The sequence below is a fragment of the Oryzias melastigma genome, linkage group LG7 (genome assembly GCF_002922805.2).
Source record: "Oryzias melastigma strain HK-1 linkage group LG7, ASM292280v2, whole genome shotgun sequence".
Classification (NCBI taxonomy): Eukaryota; Metazoa; Chordata; class Actinopteri; order Beloniformes; family Adrianichthyidae; genus Oryzias; species Oryzias melastigma.
In genome coordinates this window covers 11999568-12018436 of record NC_050518.1, presented here as the reverse complement: position 1 = coordinate 12018436, position 18869 = coordinate 11999568, and the positions used below count along the sequence as shown (strand labels likewise).

The 18869-nt window shown below is 37.7% G+C and overlaps 1 protein-coding gene across 2 annotated transcripts in view; it reads right to left on the bottom strand.

The window, feature by feature from the left end:
* The window catches only part of nkain4 (sodium/potassium transporting ATPase interacting 4), a 50943-nt gene that overhangs the window by 3513 nt on the left and 28561 nt on the right, over positions 1 to 18869 (bottom strand). For both annotated transcript variants that reach the window (XM_024293189.2, XM_024293188.2), the window contains exon 5: positions 6317 to 6377. In XM_024293189.2, coding sequence (XP_024148957.2) covers positions 6317 to 6377 — 61 coding nt within the window. The remainder of the gene's footprint in view (positions 1 to 6316; positions 6378 to 18869) is intronic.

The following is an 18869-nucleotide window of genomic DNA, read 5'->3' as shown; positions in this document are numbered from 1 at the left end:
AATGAAAAAAAAAAGAGATATTCTGGGAGAGACTGGAAGGTTTTTGAGGTGACAGAGTGGGGCAGAGAGGGGAGGACAGGTTGTGTTGTGCCTGTCCAGGAGATTAGGCTGAAGCAGTTCATGTCAAAGTAGATAATGTGGCCAAGAGGTGTGATCCTTTTGAAAACACAATGGAGAGGAGAAAGGAAAAGATGATGACTAAAGCTGATTAAATGGGAAAACATTACTAACTAGAACCTGCGATAATGCTAGTGTGAATGCTTTATGTTAAATCTGGTCGCTAAGATGCTGAAGCAACTCATGCTATTCTAAATGATGAAAGGGTTTTCTGAAAATGCGAAAATTATTTGCAAAATGCTATATTTGCTTGATATTTTGTGAAAGAACTATGAAAGACCGCTGAAGTTTGCTTGATTTTCCTAAAAATTAGTAGTATTTGCTTTAAAATCCTCAATGCCAATTTTGCAAAAACATAGTGTGTGCTAACTAAATATTGATAAACTCCAAAAGCTAGCACTGCTAAAATACTAGCTCAGCCCCAAAATAGCCTAAAAATCCTCAGTAAATGCCAAATTATATATATATATATAAAACTTTAGCCTGTTGCTGAAATATTAGGTAAACTCAAGAGTAGTCTAACAGACCACAGTAGATAACAAATTAGCCCAAAACGTTAGCATGCTGCTACAGGAGCTAAATTCAAAATTAGCATTAAAAAAACCCAGTAGATAACATATTCGCCTAAGACGTTAGCATGCTGATAAAAATAAGAGCTAAATTCCAATTAGTATTTTAAAAAATCCTCAGCATATAACATATTAGCCAAAAACTTTAGCATACTGCTAAAATATTAGCTAAATTCCAAATTAGCATTAAAAAAACCTCAGTAGATAACGTATTAACCAAAAATGTTATCATGCTGCTAAGAAAAACCTCAGTAGATGCCAAGTTAGCTAGCATAATGCTAATTTAACAAGTCCATTTTAAATTACTTTAATATTGCTGTAAATGATGGTTTCAAAGTGCACAAAGTTTTTAAGTAAGTTTTTTGAAGAATTTCTCATCCACTTGCTATCGGTTAAAGTGCAGGAGACATTAAGATCAGTGAAACACAGACTCAAAGTTTAAAACTTTGGTTTGAAATATTAAATCCAATCAAATCTGGAATGCAAATTTGAGTTTTCTTAACCCTTTCTCAACAGAGCTCTACTGTTTATGTTCTTTGATTTACGGTAACTTTTCAACCGTTAACACGATCCAGTAGATTTTGAAGGAGAAAAGCGGCGCAACATATTACATTTATCATTACATTATGTTCAAGATTTTGTATTTGAATATGGTGAGGAAACAGCCCTATCCTATTGATTGACATATTTTTTGTTGTTTGATTTTCCAGGAGAGCAATTATAAAAGACAACTTGACAGAAATGACTAGATTTTGATCACCATATAATGATCTAATGAGGAAGGGTTTTACCCAAGCAATGGGGAAAAAAGTAAATTTCCCATTGTGTGGACCCATGCAAGAAATGAAAGACATGTAGGTCTGTAATTAAGGCATCCATGTGTTACCAGGAGCAACGTGAGATTGTTAGGTTTGAGTTCAAGTGGAAAAAAGCCTGACGAGTCTGATAAACACAGAAAAAAGACAAAGGAAACAAAAACATCATGCAGTGCAGAAAAGAGCCTCACAAGCTCAGAGATAAAGGATAGCAGAAAACCCCTATAACTTGACCTAATCACTGGGTTTCTTTCTCCTGCCCCGTTGTGCTGTGAGAATTGTACATTGTGATGAAGTGTGACACTTTATTCCACTTCTGCATCCACTCTGTGAACATTGGGTTAAATACTATCCTGGTGAAAATACACAATACTTGAGTACTTTAATGTCTCTTAACAGCATCAGCAAAAAGCTGAACTGTCAACTTTCCTTGACTTTTGACAAAATGGAGTTTTGAGCAGAACTTTTGTTACAAAGAAAAAAAATGTCATGAAGAATTCACATCATTCCTAGTTGTCTGTACCGTGACAACAAACAGGCCTCCAGCAGTATAGCAGAATTCATCTCTTAGGAATCAACTCCAACTCTGCATCCTCCGGACATTAAAGTTTTTAAAGTTTTTTTTTGATGGTGATTAAACTTTTGTTTTAAGCCAAATGTTTCCAATAAATCCTAAATCGTATATTTGTGCTTTCACATCATCTTTTGTAGTTTTTGCACTCCACTAGAAACATCCTTTCAGTTTTAGGCGATTAAAAAATTAAAAAAATTTAAGGAGATTTTCTCTTATTTAGATTCTAATTTTTAAGTGTATTTTTAGTGTTACCTATCTGCTGATTTTAATAGACCTATAATCTCTCCTTTCTAGGATCAATAAAGTTCAGTCTATTTTATTCTTACAAGCTACATCAAAAGAATTTCTTCTTATATTGTTGTCTTTTGTCCTTGTAACCCTTAAGATCAACCTGCCAATCTCCATCCTTTTCTTCCTAGCTTGATTCATCCATCCATCCATCCAGCAGTTGTGGAGGATTTTCCACAGATGTGACTCAGCATCCAGGACAGCAGCGATAATTAGCTGACAAACTAAAGTGAGCTTATCCTGGTGCTAGCAAGCTAATTCCATGACCTACTTTGCAAAGAGGATTTTCCCCACCACTCACTTTGTGGGTGAGTCTGGCTGCCGCTGATAAACTGTACAACAAACTCGTGCACACACAAACTAAATTCTAAAGTCGGCCACAGCCGGATAAACAAAGACAAGAACAGGTATGAGTGAGTGCACACACATACAAGTGGAATTGGTTGTTTACTCTATAATATGCACACATGTTGCCAGGTTTTGCACATGCTGAATTATCAGGAATTTTAGTAGAAATGAAAATGCAATGCAAATGCTGCATTTTTGTTCAAAATGTCATCAACATGTCATCAAAATGCCATTAACGGCTTGAAGAATTGTCGAAAACCTTAGCTGGTGGGATTTTTTTTAAGAAAACCTCTAATCCAGTTTTGTTTTCTCTGTGGAGATGATCATGATGGGTAGAATTAGAAGAACTTGTTTACGATCAAGCAATGAAAAAATACTTAAAAACATATTTTAAAGTATGTTTTCAAAGTGGTGGAGCAGGCAGTTAAAGGGTTAAGCATTCAAATGATGTAGTCTTGAGAGAAATCATCCATCCGTGTTCTTGTTCTCACTTTTCTGCTCTCCTTTTCCTGCCCTTTCTGAAGCCTCGCTCTCACCTCTCCTCACTCACTGGGGTGGAACCAGCTGTGGAAGTTATTGACCAGCACGGCGCTTAATGAGGCTGATGAAACAAGTGGCAGGAGGCCTCTAACTTTTCACCAACACACCTTGTTAAAACCCCAAAAGAGTAGAAAAAAAATACACATAGATGTGGACAGGGTTTTTTTTTAAATGCTCCTAATACATTCATGAGTGTAAAAGATGAGGCAAGCAAGAAAGTGGTTTAGAGAGAGGCTGAGGCAGACGAGGAGCTCAGTTTGGGGATTTGCTTTAATGTACACATCAAATGAATGGAGAAAATGAGAGGAGAAAAAGGCCTGAGCTTGTCTTTGTGCTGTGTGTGTGTGTTTGTGTGTGTGTGCACGTCTTTGCACCTGTGTGGATGGATAAAAATATGTGTGCACCAGCAGGCAGGCCTGATTATAATAACAAAGAGCTAGCTCTCCTCGGATCAGAGGAGGAATTGGAGGATAATTAAAACCAAAACTAACCACACCGTGGTTTGATTTCCTTCATTTTGGTTGATTTTATGAGAAGCAGATAATTTAAAAAAAAGCACAATCAAACGTTAGTCTGTTTACGACACACAAATAAGGAGGATCAGAAAAACAATCTGGATCTGATTGTTGCTTCTCAAGATTACTAACATAATGTTGCTTAACAAAGATTACAATGAGCTGTCTGGTGGAGGAATTGTAAATTTCAGAAGATTAGTAGCCTAAAAAGGAAACACAAAATAAAACATCCTAAAATTGCAAGAGGCAATCAAGTTAGTGCAACAATGTACACTCACTGGCTACTTTAAAGACAGACCTGATTAACAGCTCATCAACGGAAATTTCTAATGAGCCAATCACATGGCAGCAACTCAATGTATTTAGGCATGTAGACATGTTCAAGATGATCTGCTGCAGTTCAAACCCAGAATCAGAAAGATGATTGAAGTGACTTTGAATGTGGCATTGTTGTCAGGTTTACTGGTCTGAGTATTTCAGAAAATATTGATCTACTGGGATCAGCAGGAGAACACACCAGGCGCTCCTGTCAGCTAAGAACAGGAAATTGGACGATAGAAAAATTGGAAAAACGTTCCCTGGTCTGATGAGTCTCCATCTGTGCTACGACATTCGGATAGTCGGGTCAGGATTTTGCATCGACAACATGAAAGCATAGATCCATCCTGCCTTGTATCAAAGGTTCAGGCTGCTGGTGGTTCCCTGCATCTGGGTCCTCGTCGACCAGCCCGTGACACTCTTGGCCGGTTTAGAATGGCCCGGACGAGTCAAGTGAGCGTTTCCATTAAGAGCTGGACCATCAAAGCGCATGTGGGGTGTAGACCGATGACGTAGCTGTCATCTGTGCCTCCGATCCACATGCTGTGTGTAAATTCTTTACAGATATACTATATGTAGAGAATTTATGATTCTTTGCAAGAAGATTGCGGGGCGCGAAGAAGAATAAAGACAAAAAGAAGACAAAACTTTGAGTCAGGAAAAGTGCTGGTTGGACGATTCCTGCTGTCATAAAACCTTTCCGTCAATCAATGGGTTACATCATGTGACAACAGAAGCTCCGCCCTAATGGGTCCCTTCCATCTTTCTATGGACCTACAACCAATGGGGGACCAGAAATGGTACGCATTCGGTCATGCTTAACGGGCCCGTTTTGTAATGGCAACACTCAAAAGTCCAGTCCGGCGCAGTCCACTTCAGTCTGGACCGCTCAATGCAAACGAGGGATTTAAGCCCCTTAGTACCAATTGAGCGTAGTTACAATGCCACAGCCTACCTGACTATTGTTGCTGACCATGTTCATCCCTTTATGACCACAGTGTGCCATCTTCTGATGCTACTTCCAGCAGGACAACAAGTCATAAAACTGGAACCGTCTCAGACTTGTTTCTTGAACATGACAATGAGTTCACTGGACTCAAATGACCTCCACAGTCTCCAGATCTCAACCCAATAGATCACTTTTGGGATGTGGTGGAACAGGAGACCGGCATCATGGATGTTCAGACGACAAAATCTGCAGCAACTGTGTGATGCTGTCATGTCAATATGGGCCAAACTCTCTGAGGAATGTTTCCAGTACCTTGTTGAATTTATGCCACCAAGGATTAAGGCAGTTCTGAATGCAAAAGGAGGTCAAACTCTGTACTAGCAAGGTGTACAAAGTATCCGGTGATGGTAAATGGTAAGACCAGCTAGGCATATTTTCTTATACCTGCTCTTTACAAAGTGCTGCCTCTCTCACACATGTGGGCAAAGACGCACAGCTTAGTCAATCTAATCACATATTTATTATGACAACTGACTTCCGTGATCAAACGCTGACCTCCTGGAGGACCCTTGCTCATGCCCATAAGCTCACAGCAGCTCTGTTATTTATCACAAGTGTCTGCCTGAGGTTTCTCTGTCCCTCACATGACTCATTCTGTGGCTTCCCCTGCCATCTTTTCCCACAACCTTCCAACACCCTCAGCCTGTTAATGCATGACAGGGCAGGAACGAAGGTAAAGCCTAGTCACCCTTAACTGACTCCATGCAAAAACACTAAAACAGACCAACCACAGCCTGCAGGGAGGACTGGAAACAAACAGGAAGACCTTAAGTTCTGACATAGAAATGACTCCGAATGAGAGGGCAGAAACATTAAATTCCCAAGAGGCTAAGAAACGTGCAGCTTGAGTGTCAATACAAGAGAAGAAAATAGGAGAAGCAAAAGCCTGAGTGCACTCATGGAGGTCAATGGAACAAAAACTCCAAATGTGAAAAAGAGAATGGGGTGAAGGAGTTGTTGAGAGGGAACACACAGATCCGCTGGTATTAAAGACAGAAAAGTGAACGGGTTCAGCTACTATGGAGGAGGATAAGGCAGGGAGACGGGAGGAAGAGGTGAGAGCATCGACTCTGATGGGATAAGAGGGATGTGAAGAAAGATGTAGCTCCCTTTTTCTCGGCTCATAGATTTTTGTTTCTGTTAAGAGGATCTGGATGTGATTCACTCTTATCTCTAAGGTGTCTTTTGGGGATTGTGCCAGGGTGTGTTAAGAAGTTACTCACAGCTGTCCTCCTCCTCGGTCATTGCAGTGACGACATAGCAGGCGTAGACGAAGCCCAGAAGCTGTGAACACAAAAACAGCACACAATTTAGACTGCACACATGCAACAATGTGTGTTTAAAACGTTAGCTGTTGACAGAAAAGACAGAAAACATTATGTGATTTTCAAGGAGAGGATGACCAATTCACCGGTAGAAGACTTGATCAGCTACTTAAAATTGGTGTTTTTAACATGTTCTTGTGGCATTTTTGTCACGATGGAAGATAAATATAAAGAAAATAAAGCTTAAAATTGCATTTCTGAGTTTTTCTTTATTCAAATTGTTGTGAATCATGAACAGACTAACAAATGCCATTTGAAAAAGAGCATATTTGTGATGTAGCCAAAGGGTTACGTCACCCCAACGGTCCAGCCAACAACTCAGAGTTAAAAATCTAATAAACTCCTGCCACTATGCTGAAACTATGCCCTAGAAAGCGACTTTTAGATTTTTCCTAAAAATGTCAATTTTATTTAGAAGACCACCAGAAACGCTTTTAAAAAGGATCAAAAGATGATTGGAGAGGTTCTTTAAGAGGGAGCTTGGACACATTTAGTTAAAAATAAAAGAAGAAAAGATTTTTTTTTAAGCAGATGCTGGTAAATCATTCATCCATCCATCTTCTTATCCGCTTCTTCCCTTTCGGGGTCGCGGGGGTGCCAGAGCCTAACCCGGCTGCTGATGGGCGAAGGCGGGGTACACCCTGGACAGGTCGCCAGTCCGTCGCAGGGCCTCAATCACACACCCATTCACTCCCACATCCACACCTAGGGACAATTTAGAGTCACCAATGAACCTATGAAGCATGTTTTTGGACGGTGGGAGGAAGCCGGAGTCCCCGGTGAAAACCCACGCATGCACGGGGAGAACATGCAAACTCCACACAGAAAGGTCCCAGCCGGGATTCGAACCGGGGCCTTCTCGCTGTGAGGCGAGAGCGCTAACCACTGCGCCACCGTGCAGCCCCTGGTAAATCATTTGAAAAAAAAAAATTAACATATCAAAAACTACATGGAAAAAAGTGTATATCACGATATAAATGATTTTATATAACAATATATATCACACTAAAGTATTTTTTCAGTTATTCTCTAAAAAAAAAAAGACAAAAATGTCATTAATTACTTTTTTTGACTTTATTTTTTTTTCAAGTAACATGTAACTGAATCATTTCAAATGAGAAACATTTACTTAAAGTGCCCAACAGTTTTTTGCAAAAAAGTTCAGCAATAAAAATAAACAAACTAAGACAATAGAAGAGAAATGGCACCATAGACACTTTTCTATCGCCCACACAAGATGTATTGTCATATAGCCCATCACTACTTTTTTTTGAAAATTTACACAATTAACATAATTTCAGTGGATTATGAAGTAAAGGAAAGCATCTTTGGGATGACATTTGCTTTACTGCATTATCTGTTATAAATGCGTTATTTGTGTAAACAGACGTCAAAGAAGGTGTGTTATTTAGGTGTTGCAAAGAAGGTGTGTTATTTAGGTGTTGCCAGTGACATCTCCTTTGTTAAAGAGTTAAATGTAAAGCAGACTTATGACATTTCAAAACCACTAGAAAATATTTATATTACTGTACTTCCTATAAACCTTATCTTTATACGTCAACATAAGAAGTATCCCAAATAACTGAAAATATATAAAAATGTTTTTTTAATTGGTGCGTGCTAAATGGTTTCATTATCTTTTTTTATTATTATTTTGTGGCATTATAGAATGACACTCTTGCTTATGTCTTTTAGGCTCTATCTATCAAATGAAATGGAAGGTGTTGTCTGATGGAATAAACATCTTAACCTGTTAAATTCCAAAACCCTAAAAATATACAAATCCCTTTAGTAGATTATCTCAACAACTTTAAATCTGATAAATGCATCTCTAAGCAAATACATAATCATTTTTTTTCTCAACAGGAATTACCAATTTAAAGAAAGTATAAAATTAGAAATTAAGTCTCTGGGAAACCAAATATTTTTTTACAGTTAGAACCAACTTAAGTTCTCAAAATTACAGGTAGTAGGCATTGAGGAGTGAATCAATGAGTGATTGGAGGCTCACCAAGATCAACAAGGATGTAATATATGGAACTACATTGGGGCCAATATTATTTGAAACCTAAATAAAACAAACTGAAAAAAAACGTTTTATTTGGGTTTCAAATAATATTGGCCCCAATTTAGCTTCATAGTAACATGGCCGCCACTCAAAAGATTGAAGCCAAAAATGAAGTAACAACTGAGGATGTTTTTTAAATGTTTGCAACTTTTTTGGGGGAAAAAAAGGAGGATCTGGTAAGGTAAACTTCAGCCACTTCAAAAGCAGAATCTAATAGACCACACATCCTTATTTACATCTTTATTTACAGCAACAATAAAGCCGAGCAAGGTTTCTTAAATGGATTTTTATTTATATTTTTTGATGCATTAAATTTGAAGTCTGTCATTTGTTAATAAGATAAGTTAACAAATCGTTTCATTTTTCTGTTTCTATCTGTGTACTTAACAGTTTTACAGCTGGTGTAAAGCTTGGAAGCACTAGTGTGTACATGCAGCTGCTTTTGTGATGAAGTGCTATAGAAAGTGGCAGTGTAAGGAAATGTGAGGGCAAACACAGCCTGTGGCACTAGCAGATGGCTGCCATTGACTCAGAAACGGTGAGTCTCTCCATCCAGCCATTCATCATTTGGCACTCTGCCACACCAATTAAAACAGCAGCGGGCTGGCTGCCCACCTCAGACACTGGGCTAATAAACACAGAGCCCAACGGGATAATGACTGTACGGTGTCTAATGCAACATTTCTTCAGCCCACTACTTGGCACGGCGCATGTTATCAAGCAATAAACGAAACTAGGATTAAATGAACTGCCTCCTCTGTAAATTAAGTTCCAGTCCGCTCTGTCAGGACAATGTTGCTTCGTTTTATGCAGATTAAGTGTTTATGTCTGAAATCCCAATGTCTATTCTGCTCCGTTTCCACTGGTCCAATATCTAATAGCCGGTTTCACCCCATCAATTACACGGGCGGTAAAATGGAGGTGGATTAGCATATGAATAAAGCCAATGTCAAACACAAGATGGTGTTAACAGCAGGGACACGCCATGTTTTGCATCTGCATTGTGCCTCTGTGAGCGTCGGTGCTTGTTTTTCCTGAGAATGTGTGCCGACATGTGTCTTTTTTTATTCATGAACACAATTCTGTACAACAATCTTGAAGAAGTCTTAGGTTAAGTCAAACATTTTAAAATTGATTGAAAATATTTAAAGTCAACAAGAAGAGTTGAAGTTCTGAGCAAAAGTAAGATGGTTTTTATCCAGTGGCTTCACTGCAGTGAAACAGTCTTATAAGGTATATTTGTCTAACTTCTTGTCAAAGCATTGAGCTACACTTGATATAATACACGTGTTGAAAAAAAAAATACATCTATACATCAGTCACCTGCATTTCAAGCATTTTGCTTCAAAGTGTTGTCTGTTGGTCATTGCAAATTGTTTTTGACAAAGTAAAATAAACTTGTTTATTTCTTGAAAATATAGTCAAATACCGTGTGTGTGCTGCCCCCTACAGGTTGAATCGAGGAATTGTAGTTGAATTTTGTGATTAGTCAAACCATGTAAGTTTCAGAAGTCTCACGTCATGATCTACAGCTCCAGTAATTAAAATTGTCCTGTTCCCCAGCACCACACCTCTGACTGGATTTCAAATTTCGGCTGTGGGTGGAGTTAGCCTTCAACTTCCCTGTTTGGTTAACCTTTAACATGCTCATGTGGTAATTTTCCCTCAATGGAGAACATGTATAAAGAGAATAAAAATCAAAATTGCATTTCAGAATATTTCTGTATTCAGATTGTTGTAAATCAGGAGCAGATTAAAAAATGATGTGGGAAAAGGTGTGTATTTGTTACATAGAAATGACAATTGAAGGACCACAGCCTCTGTCAATTTGTCATTTTCACATTATAGTAATCTTTCAATCCAAATGGTATTCTCAAATATCGATTCGATTATCAATGGATCTAATTTTTAAAAGTTTTTTTTAATGGCATAGGTTGATTTGATTCTGCCCCACACAGATTGATCTGGTAGGATCGTAGGAATAGAAATCGATTTATCAAATAACTGTTAGACCCATAGGCATTAGGAATCAGTTCTTCATCTACACATCATAACTTTCCCTTCTTGTACTTTAAAATCTCTTAAATCTTCCAAAGTGCATATTCCATTTTCATTCAACATCTGCAGTTGTTATCGTTAGTCATTATTCTCTGCATATATGCTTTTATCTCTGCCTTTCTGGCAATTTCTCTCTGTTTTCTTTCTCTTTTTTGGGGTGAATTCATTACTTTTTCTCCAAGAGTTTTTCATTTCTTACTTTCATGCTTCATCAGTCTTTTCTATAAATATATTTATTTCATCCACCTCCTTTTTTTTACAACCCAACCTGCCAGAAATATGAATTGTTAGACCAACAAAAAGAAGAAATGACTCATCAGGTTAGGATAATGCATTCCTGTGAAGCTGCATGGTTCAGAAATGTGATCAATAGGAGATAGCCATTTAAATCAGACCATGGCTCAAATCACATTTAAACACCACATTTGAGGTGGAATTTGTCTCCTTTCTTTCTCATCATCATGTGCAGTTTAAATTTCACCAAGTCGTTGAGATCACATCAACAACCCATAATGCAATGAGCTGATTTTATGAGATTGGTTGATTAGACAGCTGCATCAATAAGCAGCTAAACAGATTTAATCATAATTTTCTTCAAATCCTTCACTACTTTTTTATCCAAAACTGAACTGAAGCTTGCTTTGCAACTTTTGCATAAAAATAGCATTCTGATGTAGCAGACTGTATACAAAAAGTGTAAAAAAAAATCACATTTGATGTGGTTGAGAAGCTCTTAGTGTTCCCTTTGATTATGGTAATAGCTTTACTATAAAGAGCTGACCTCAGAAAAAATGTCTGTCCACCACGAGGAACTGTTTTCCAGACTTTATTTTCCTTCTCATTCTCCTTTTGATAACTACTGACAGCTGAAAATGTTGTGTCATGCACAAAGAACTAACAGGATCAGAAAAGGACCCACTTGGTGGTGCTTAGCTGGAGGGCTGGAGGGGGGAAATATGGGTCAGTGTCCTCAATAGCAACTGACAATTCAACTACTGTGGAATTTTAAGCTAAAGTAGACTGCCAGTCTCACACAGTGTCACTCACTAATGCCCCCCAACAGGGTTTCAGGATCATTTCAGAAATGAGTGTATGATAAAAGCCCTGAATGTTCTCTAAAAAGTAACCTCAATGAATAGAAAAGTTGCACTGAATTTGACTGTTAACTTGGCAGCCAAACATTTTTTCCTTAAACATTCCTGATAAATTAAAGTCTTTGTACTACTAATTAATAAGGTTGATAAAATCCATTAATTGATCTGAATAGATCTAAGCCTAATAGGTCAATAATCGATCCATGAAAGTAGAGATCAATCTAACACAAAAAGCTCAAGTCCCCTAGCTTGATGCTAACGTTTAATGGAATTTCCCATAGGACTGTTAATGCTAAGGCTCGGTCAACCTAAACATACATTGTTGACTTTTTAATTATCATCTTTATAAACTCACAGGCATGAATTTTCCAAACTTTTTTAAGTAAATATTTTTTAAAGTAACCATTTATTGCTCATACTGTCTTCTTCTTCCAGAATAAGGTCTAATGGTATAGCGTGATCACCACCTAGTGGGCAAACTGAAACGCCCTCCAGTACAGGCAGAACAATTGTTGGAGTTTCTCCGTTTCTCTGTAACACTGTATGTGTCACAGACAGGCAGACAGCTGGTTCCAAGTTCACAAGGGTTTATTAGTTCAGACAGGAAATAAGCACAGCTAAAAGTTCACAAAGCTAAGTCAGGGTCAGACGGGCAGAGGTCAATCATGAGCATCCAAGAAGAGAGTAGAGTTGTCAGAGTACAGGTGAACGTCAGGGCAGGCGGCAAGCAATCAGAGAAGAAGCAGGGTCAGAATGTGAGGACTGTGGACTTCAGTTTGGTTTTCGTCAGTTAAGTTATGGGTGTTGGTCATGTTCTGTTTTGAATTGTCCTTCAATCACATCAGTTTCAGGTTTGTCATGATTCACAGCTGTCTTCATTTCAGTTAATTGCCTTCAGTCTATTTAGGTGTCTGGTTTTTTAGATCTTCTGTTCTGTTATGCCCCCTTTCTGCTGCACAAATGGTTTTTGTCATATTTCAGTTTATTTATTAAATGTTTTACTTTTCTGCCACTAAGCCCGATCTCCTGCATTACTTTGGGTCCACCATGACCTACTCCTGACACAGAAAGCAGGAGATCATGTGAAGAATGAAACGCTCGGTAATGCAGGCAAGGTGACACAAACAATACCTCACACTGAGTGAGGCTCTGGGTATTGCTTAAGTGTCCTGTGGGTGATTGGGAAATTAAAGTCAGCTGAGCAGCATCTAGGGAGTGTGTGCTGGGGTTGCTGGGAGATGTAGTATCTTCAGTAATCTGGGGATGGCTCCCACTGGTGACCAGAGGGAGAGACAGAGCTCTGACTTCTGACAATATGGTATTAACAATCTAATTAGAATTTAACTAATACCTTTTATAGTATGTGAACTGTATCAGATTAAAACGAAAATCTTCAAAACATATATATACAGATTATTAATGTATCTAAATGTAGAAACTCAAAATTTAATTGAGAGGATCAAAAGAATCAAAAAACATCGGAATCTAATCGAACCAGGCTCTGGTGAATCGAATAAAAACAAATCTGGACATTTTTGGAAATATCAGCCCTACCAAGTACACTCTGCTTTTTCTGACCTTTTTTTGTTTAATAAATTAATTTATATGTCGAAAAGTAACCCATAGAGGACCTTTGTGTCAGCTTTGTCACATCTGTGTTTTTTATTCCAAAGATAATGAGGCCCAAAAGGAGTTAAACTCTCAGGTCTGGAGGGACGGCTCCCGAAGGTGGAGAAGGAGAGATTCATGCATTAACATAAGCTAATGAAGGTCAGGTTTATGCAGATATTGCCAGTTGAAAAAGACACACAACCAGTTTTTACAATGCACTATGAGTCAGTCCACGCCACGGGGCATGTAACTACCTCTTATCAAGAAGTGTGCATAAAATGTCATGAGATAAATAATATCCTTTAGGTTGACAGTGGTGCAGTTCATTGCTGTTTAAATGTCTGATTTAAGTACAGAGTTTACATAACTCAACATTTTCATTCCTTTTATTTTGCCTCATAGGGCAGAATGATTATCAGCAGTTCAAATGTGAACAACTGTCATTTCAAATCTCATTAATATTGATATCAACTGAAAATATCACCTGCAAACACATTTACATAAAAGGAAGAGATCGTTTAGAGAAGCAATCATTATTGCGACACTTTTCCTTTGTTCCCCGTTAAATAATGAAGACACGGTCTGGAGTTAAATGTCCTTTGTGAGAGTTTGCAGTGACAGCTTTCAGAGTCTGTCTAAAGGCTAATTAACACACTATTGATTGTGGCTCACCGTCTGGCGAAAGTGGCTGCGTGGAGGAGAGTGAGAGGACTGCTCAGGTAAAAACGATGCATCACGTGGGGAATGTGCTCGGAAAGGTGATGCAAGGGTCCTGCGGGTTAATTACACACAGCTGTCAACAAAGGGGCAGACATCTCTGCTGAAAATTAGAGGTATGAGTTTGTATGTTCAGACAGCTGCATGTTTAATAGCAGCTGACATTGTATTTTTTCTGCTCTTCCCCAACTAAATGCAAGAGAAACAGCAGCAACACATCTGGTTAGAGGTCCTCCAGGGCATTTGCACTTACCGGCCACTTTACCGAGTTTGACCCCCTTTTGTCTCCAGAGCTGCCTTAATCCCTTACGGCAGAGATTCAACAAGATACTGGAAGCATTATTAGGTAGTTTGGTCCATAATGACATGACAGCATCACACAGTTGAAGCAGGTTTGTCGGCTGCACATCCATAATGCCAATCTCCTGTTCCACCACATCCCAAAAGTGTTCTACTTGAGGTCATTAGAGTCCAGGTTGGATTTATTGTATGTTCAGAGACGCTCTTCTGCAAACTCTGGTTGTAACCAGTGGTTTTTTGAGCTACTATTGCTTTTTATCAGCTGGAACCAGTTTGGCCATTCTTCTCTGACCTCTGGCATCAACAAGTCATTTCTGCTCACAGAACTGCCGGTCACTGGATATTTTCTCTTTTTCTGACCATTCTCTATAAACCCTTGAGATTGTTGTGGGTGAAAATCCCAGTAGATCAGCCGTTTCTGAAATACTCAGACCAGACCATCTAACACCAACAACCATGCTACATTCAAAATCACTTACATCACCTTTCTTCTCCATTCAGATGCTTGGTTTGAACAACATCAGATCGTCTTGACTATGTCTACTGGTGCTGGGCGATACGACGATACATATCGTGGCAATTCTCTTCTATCATTTATATCATTTATAACCTAATTTGATCAATTACAATGCCAAATATATCATTAAATAGTCTGAACCTCGTCATTCGTGTACATTGTGGTTTTGCAACGTAAAGCTGCTTTACGTTCTTTGATTCGCACTTTAGTGAGTTTTACGACAGGTTTTACGTTACTTAACATGAGTGCAGAACGATGGACGCAGAAGAGCTTGAAGTTGTTTCCCTGGAGTTGAAACAGACAGATACACCGATGCAGGCAGCACAAGAAGAAGCACTTTCAGCAAAAGACGTACGTCTGTGATTTGGTTGTATTTTGGATTCAAGATGTCCGACGCGGAGCACAAGACAGCAAAATGCAAATGATGCTAGGAGGCTATTCCTGTGCCGATGCTAACACAACAAACCTTCTTTCACTAAAGAAAAGTCCACGAAAAATTAACATATGAGATTACAAGCTGTGGAACAGGGCTGTAACAAGTATCAGGGCACTTGGATTTCTAGTGATCTTCTCCCAAAAATTCGAGTTTGAATGTTCGTGACGTCCAAATCACTGATTCGTGATTTTAATAAATATTTTAGAGTGTAGAAAATACAGAATAATGTTGGGTTTTAATTTATGAACTAAACAAGGCCGAATGAGTGCGGGACTGTCATCGGAAGTAAACAAATCTTCAAAATAAAGTGTCAGTGAAGCTTCCTGTCTTCAAAGTAAAACTAGATAGGGCTTTTTTTAATAATTGAAAATATACTTTATTATTTTATATCGTGATATATATATCATTATTGTGATATAAAATAATTTATATCGTGATAAAACATTTTTTCCATATTGCCCAGCACTAATGTCTACATGTCTAAATGCATTGAGTTTCTGCCACGCGACTGGCTGATTAGACGTTTGTGTTAACATGCAGTTGGACACGTGTGGCCAGTGAAGTGTAGTGGAGTCTGACATTTTGACAAAGAGGAAAGTAACCATGCAAAAATGCTAAAAACTTAACTTCCCAACATTATGTTAGATGTGTTAAAAGTCAGAAGTATGTTTGGGGATGTGGGATGCCTGTGTGACTAATCGTGAAGATCTCTTGAGAAGAAGTGACAAAGACAAAAAACAGGTATTTATGTTTAAATGTGTACAGATCATGATGCTTTCCTTTTTTTTATTTTTTTCTCAGACAGTTTCAGAGACTACTCTGAGTAAACCCCATACCAAATATCTCTAAAGTGACAGTCAGCGAGAGTGGCAAAGGAAAGATAAATGTTTTGCAACTTCTGTCATTTGGTTCAGCAGCAAAGTGACAAAGATAGAGACCAGAAATAGCAGGAAAAGAAGACAGGAAGACATATTGAACAAAGAGATTGTGATGGGAGGGAAAAACATGAAAACATAGGAAATGAGTAATGGAACAAGAGTGACACAGACTGCTGTACCTTCCATTATCAGCATCCACCCGAGTTTCAGAGGAACACTGTACAGAACAAAGCGCTGACTGTCACTTGTGTTGAAAAGTTGTGCGGTCTTTGTCAGAGAAACACAATCGGTTGACTGTTCATTTGTGAACCCAATGTGTTTCTGGAATTATGTATGCAGATAAAACAGAATCACATCATGAATCACTTTCTTTTTAAATAAAGTTCTCTTCCCAAACTTTAATCTGTCTCACAGCAGACGTTTCTCCAGAATCAGCTACTCTGATTACCAGTAAAATACACAATAGAGGAAGAAGGGATGATGGAAAACAACTACATTTTCTGCTGAACACAGTAACAATGAATTATTACTATTATTAGAACAATACAATACAGATGGGAAAATATGTATAGGTTTAGGGAGGGGAAAGAACAGGGAGGAAGAGATAGAGGAACATATTTCCCCTGTGCTGATTTAAAATTAAAATATCCTAGTTCCAAACTGAAGAAGCAATACAAGCGTATCCCTTTAACTGTGAATTTGCTCTGTCCCTGCAGCCAGATGAAGCAGCAACGCAGGCTCGACTTCAGGGCTTCTTCTATAGATGGCAACAAATGCGAGCAGATGGATGATGAAAACGCTTCCATTACTGACAGACGAATCCACATGTTCCATTTTAATGAAAAAAGCTCCTTGAGGCTCAGATTTAATATTTAATGGCGTGTCATTGTGACCTTGAAACCCCTCTGCTGACACCACATATCCTTCGGATTTCACTTTTTTACTTTAACACTTCTTTGCTCTTTGTTTTCCACTCATTTCTATGGACATCATCACTTTTTTATTTGTAAAATCTAATCTTCTTTATTGACAAGAATTATTTGGAGGTCATTTTCTTCTCTTAAACTCCAAACATTTAAGTAATTTACTTACATAACATCAACAGAAAAAAAGTAAAAAAAAAAATAATGTAGATACGGAGCCCCCAAAGGGACATTAAAAGTGTTGTAAAATAATTGTTTTCTTTGCTAAAAAAATATATATATTTTTTGTCTGGTTATTATATTTTATTTTATTTGGTGCACACCAGATAATAACTGGTGTCCACCAGAATTTTTCTTTTTTTAAGAAAAAAAAAAAAAAACACGTAGTGACTGGTGCACACCAGATAGTAACCAGCACAATTTTTTGGGGGAAAAAAATAATAAATGGTGCTTCTTTAGACAGTAACCAGAACTTTTTTATTCTCATTAACTTCATTTTTTATTTTTTTTTTTATTTTGATGCCCTTTAGGGGCTCCGTATGTATAACTGTTGGCTTATGTTGAAAAAAGTTGTTGCCTAAACCCGAGCAAACAGTGAATGAAAATTATTTAAATTTACTTAATCTAAGGCAAAGCATCCAATAAGAAAACACAAAAACAACACCAAACAAAAAGGATAAGACTTTGACCAGGAATTTCAGGTGTAGTAGGATCCTGGATCCTAGAAATGGTTGAATCTCAGTTATTAGCTGTTCTTCATAAATATTTGTTTTCTTATATTTCATACATTTAAGAAAAGAAAAACAGTTGGGTCATCAGTGACTATTTTTTTTGTTTGTTTTATGTGTGACAAAAACAAAGAGGTTGTTGAATTAGAACACAAATGCTTTAATCTGAGATGTTGCTAAAATAAATAAAAATTCATATAATCATTTATTTTTAATATGACAGATGAATAAATGACGGTGTGGCAACAGAAATTCTGGCAGAGCAGAGGGGGAGAGATAATGCTTCAAAATCTTCTTTTCCTTTGTGGTCCGTACTGAGGATGGGCGTGGCCTTTTGATTCTAGAATGACCTCGCTGGTTGTGTTCCAACAGCAGACGGGCCTGCTCAGACAGACCTGCTTGTCCTGCTCATTTCCTCATTTTCACAAAACTAGGTGTTTCATTGTGTTATAAGTGAGTCTGCCCCAAATGACAACAATAGAAAAACTGTCTTAAAATGAGGCCAATAAGAACTAATGAGGGACCTGACCACTCTGCTTTCCTGCCGTTTATTTAGGAAAGTCAGTCTCCATGCACTTTGGTGTAAAACAATTTGTTCTAAAAACTTTTTCCATCTCAGCACTGTAAAAATGTCAGTCATTTTTACAGAAAAAACTTCTAAATCAGGACAACCGTGATGATGAAAAAAGAAAATGACAGTTAAATTAACAGTTATAAATATTCAAAACCAGTAATTTTTACATATTTTTTGTATAAAATACATAATTATTTAGCTAAAAATTGTCCACCATATTTTGTACTGCCAAAGACATGTTAAGACATGTTAAAAGTACTTACTAATACCTTAACAGTAACTGTACTTAAAATTTAAGGTTTTTATTTTTAAATTATCTAATTTTAAATAATAGAAACGGCAAAATTTTGTAATACCAATAATGTTACAAATTATAAATCAGATCACAATGTTTTCCTTTTATTTCACAAACTGTTGAAGAGACTACTTGGGTAAACCCCAAACCAAAAATGTCTAGGTGAACAACATGTGATCAAATAAAGCCATAAAATCCAAGATAAAATGGTCCTAGAAGTCAAATAATGACCAAGATCATTGCTACTGATGG